General features: G+C 33.9%; 1 protein-coding gene across 1 annotated transcript; it reads right to left on the bottom strand.

The window, feature by feature from the left end:
• Position 1: 1 nt before the first annotated feature.
• Positions 2–2,616, bottom strand: LOC111714422 (uncharacterized; the record flags this gene model as incomplete). Its single annotated transcript, XM_023489525.1, has 6 exons — positions 2–408; positions 753–855; positions 1,009–1,072; positions 1,642–1,934; positions 2,359–2,382; positions 2,536–2,616. Coding segments are annotated over 6 exons (814 nt in total), but the record flags the coding sequence as incomplete, so codon positions are not given.
• Positions 2,617–4,388: the final 1,772 nt, after the last annotated feature.

Below are 4,388 nucleotides of genomic sequence, written 5' to 3'. Positions count from 1 at the left end.
AGAAGATTAAATATTTATTGAAAAAAATACACTTCTCTGTTAACTTGTTCTAAATTTGAATAAGATGTATTTGTCTTAAAAAATAATGATACTCTGGTCCGGATTATAATATGCATTTTCTATGCAAATGCAACCTCCTCCACTCTGATTTCTACAGATTTAAGTAGATTGTGGCACTGAAAAGTTAAGATTGCGAAATTCTGTTGCTGCGGAGAATTGTTTTGAGATGAGTGATGTCAACCCTCCTTTCTCTTCTTCTCCGTCCTTTGCTTTCAGGTTTTTTGTCACTTGGCTCGTCTGCCCGTCCTTTGCTTTCAGGTTTTTTGTCACTTGGCTCGTCTGCCCGGCGTTGTCATTAGCTTCCTCATCTAGGTGTTGGCGTCTGAAGAACCATCCAGAAAATAGTTTCTAAAAACAACATTTTTTTCATTTTAGCCCAGAAATAATTATTTAAATTGAATAGCATTTTGATTTTTGATACAATGAGAAGCAGAATACTCTAGAATAGGAAGACGACTTTTAGACTCAAGTTCTGACTTTAAATATCATTGAAACATGACACAGTAGTGTAAACAGGCACATTTCACTGATAATTGATATGATAAGAAAAACTAATTGCTTTGTAACAACATCCAATAGGCCGAATTATTGCTTTAACGTCGTCTTCCTATGCCACAGTTTTCTGGTTATCACTGTACATTTATCCCACCGTTATTAATTTTCTTAAGTAAATATATCTATTTTCTTGTTACCTGCGATAGTTTGGTTTTCTTTTTATCCAAATTCTTGTCAATTTTAAAATTTAAACCATCCCCGTTATTCGGCTCTGCGCAGGATATCATGTCAGTACAAGACCTAGAAGAAAATTTTGTTTATTCTATGCTAAATTATTTAGATGTTTGTGACCTGAAATATAATATTCATAATTTGAAATGTTGATTAATATTTTCCTTTATCTTTTGTTTTGTTGGATTTCGTTTTTTTAGAATTATCTTAAAATGTATTTACCTGGTACAGACAGCATTTAATACTGGGAAGAAAGATGGAGGATTAACTGAATCAGATATATCTCCTGAACCATCATTAAACATTTGATATGTTCTCAAAATTTTAACAAGAGAACTAAGATGTCAAAGTATATATCTTTTTTCGATAACAAAACTGTCTACCTTTTTGAAATGAGAGAACCGGAAGTTGAACTTTGTAAGGTTTGATTTTAAAATCAATGTAGCTGTCAAATTTTATTTTATATTCTAAATATATTTCATTTTTCATTTGTTTGTATTGTAATGGTGAAAACGTTCGAATGGTGGATATCGAGATAAATGATTGATCTCCTCTTTTTCTTAATATCCAGATTAAATAATTCTTGTTCTCCTCTTGTTAATAATCTCCAAATTAATTTACCTATCGGGATTAATCTGTAGATTAATAACAAGAGAAGAACAAGCATTATTTAGAGACGAGATTAAGAAAAAGAGTGGATCAAGCATTAATCCCGATATCCACCATTCAAAAGTTCCCAGCTCTGTTCACACAATCTAGAGTTGCATAGCAGAATAATTAAGCAAAGATGTCATGATCAGAATTAGGTGAATAGTTGATTTAAACACTTTATTCAGTATAAATGTTTTTATTTTCCTTGAAATAGCTGTGGAAATGATAGATTTGGACTTGAAATTGAATTTCTTCTGAGCTTAGGTCCGTTGAGTGCTAAATGACTCTCTCTACTGCCTAGTCCGGATCTGCTATCTCTGCTAGTGAGTCCCGACCTGCTATCCCTGCTGGATAGTCCCGTTCTACTGGTTCGACTACTCAGTCCCCAACGACTATCTTTGGTGTTGATGGGAAGACTATCCTTGCTGGGTGAACCGTGTAGTCCAAGTCGACTACCTAGGCGGGATAAACTTAGCTTAGACCCTCGTTTCTCTAGTCTAAACAATACAATTTTATGACTTGATGGATTTTTATTTTTCTAGGAGTATATATATATATATATATATATATGTATATTTGAATTCACCATGAAACTCCCTCCTCTCCAAATTTTTTTTTAGGTAACACAAATTGGCGGGACAAACTTTATTTAGAAAATATGGAAAATAGGAACTAAATTAGTATTTAAGTTAAAGTGTTTTGAGTTTAAGTGCTGTCCCCGAAAATATGAAAAATTGAATTAAGATATGCTTTGTTTAAAAAGGGAGTGTTCGCAAAAAATGAAAGGGGGTATAGGCTTAATGCGATAAAAAAGCGCTTTTGATCGCTACTAATNTTATATTCTGTCCTCTTGTGTATATTACCTGGAGGTTATCCCATCCTTCCTCCTGTGGTTATATTCTGTCCTTTTGTGTATATTACCTGGAGGTTACCCCATCTTTCTTCCTGTGGTTATATTCTGTCCTTTTGTGTATATTACCTGGAGGTTACCCCATCTTTCTTCCTGAGGTTATATTCTGTCCTCTTGTTTATATTACCTGGAGGTTACCCTATCCTTCCTTCTGAGGTTATATTCTGTCCTCTTGTTTATTAGATTACCTGGAGGTTACCCCATCCTTCCTTCTGAGATTATATTCTGTCCTCGAGTTAGATAAGGGTCGGTCCAACGAGTTCTCAATACTAAATAAAGATGTTGTCGTCAATAATTCAGTTAAACTTATTGTCTATCTTTATATCTATACCTTTGTGTCATGAAGTATAATTTTTATACAGAAAAGTATGTGTAAAAATGTTGAATGATCCGAAATGGTAAAACGTATTATTTGATTTGTTCAGGAATTAAGTTTCTGTCTTCCCTACTTTTTTTCAGACCTTGTGTAAACATATTGGATCGAGAATTCGGAGATAAACAAGACACGGTGACAGTTGAACTCCGTTGATGGACTTGAACGAACGTTTATGGCGTATGTGGAGTTGATGGAGCTGACTGAGTTGATGTGATTAATGAAGCTGATGGAGTTGGTGTAGCTGACAGTAGAATCTTATGTATTTATGTTAAGGTTTTAGTGCACTTGATATAATTGAAATCTTTGATTGTGTAAGTGGCCGAATCTTTTTTTCAATAAACTCGCTTGGGTACAAATATGCAATACACACACCAAAACTGTATTTAATGATTTAATCATACTGTTAGTTTAGGATAACCATGGGATACATGTTCTCTTCCAGGCGGATGAAAAGTTGTTCTCAAAGAGAGGGTTAAGGGGAATAATGAAAAAGGAACAACAGGCTGAAACGGGCAAAATTCTGTTTTACAAGGAGACTTAAATTTCATTTAAATAAAAAAATCATAATCCCATTAGTATTTTAGTATTTTCTTTTTTGAAAATTAGAATTAAAAATGTTTTTCCGCAGGCACGTGCAACATAATATTTTCACAATAAAGAGTTTGTCACTTAATAATGTTGTATACTTGTACAGTTAAACCACTTAAACTGGGGATTAGAAAGGAAAATATATTCAAGCAATTTTATGCTCATTTGGTGCTGAATAAGGCCAATAGTTTTACCGAAAGCATAAAAATCAATTAAGTACGAGAAAAGAGTCTTTGAACAGTTTTGACCAGGAGGATTTGCGGTGGCGGGGGGGGGGGTTCAAAGACGTAAGAGTTAAGAACAACCTTCATATATTTGAAATATGAAAAATCGGATAGAATAGAGCATGATTCCCTTCTCAAGAGTACACTGTAGTCTTTGAAACGAGATCAGCGATTTCTAAAAAATGCGACTGTGTGCCCACCCACCCCCCTCATCCCCATTAAGTTGTGCAATTTCTCAAAATTCAGACAATTAGCAAGTTACGAATTTTAACAGTTTAACTGTAAAGAATAGAAAATTGTGTTATCTTTCTACTTCTCCATATATTCTTTAAAATAAAACAGGCATTCGTATATCTGTTGCGTATATTCGCCCAAACTGCTGGACCGATTGGGCTGAAATTTTTTTTGCGGGCACTCAATGATTGGTCGGAGGGTGTTATAGGCTAAAAATATGAAAATTATTTCTTTTCAATTTTTTTTTAATTAAAAAAATCTTTTCCCCGGGCAAAGCCGGGATCTTCAGCTAGTATGTAATACAGCTCTTCGTTCATATATATTATATGTTAGCTATGGCTGTCCAAACGGCTGGGCTGAATGGGCTGAATTTTTTAAGGGAACCCATGGGTGCCCGGGGAGCAACATAGACTAAAAAAATCTACATTTTTTTAAATTTAAATTTAAATTTAAATGAAAATGAAAGGATTCCAAGAATCTATATAGACTGTTAGTGTTATTATCTATCTGAATTTACCAGTATATCACCCTAGTTTCACCTGTCCATTAGGATTTTTATCCAATAAAACACAAGCGCGATTTTTTGACCAATAGCGATAGTGTGCTATCTATCTATCTT

Source organism: Eurytemora carolleeae, unplaced genomic scaffold, assembly GCF_000591075.1.
Source record: "Eurytemora carolleeae unplaced genomic scaffold, Eaff_2.0 scaffold530, whole genome shotgun sequence".
NCBI lineage: Eukaryota > Metazoa > Arthropoda > Copepoda > Calanoida > Temoridae > Eurytemora > Eurytemora carolleeae.
Note: the sequence above shows the minus strand (reverse complement) of the source record. Positions and strands in the feature narration are given on the sequence as shown.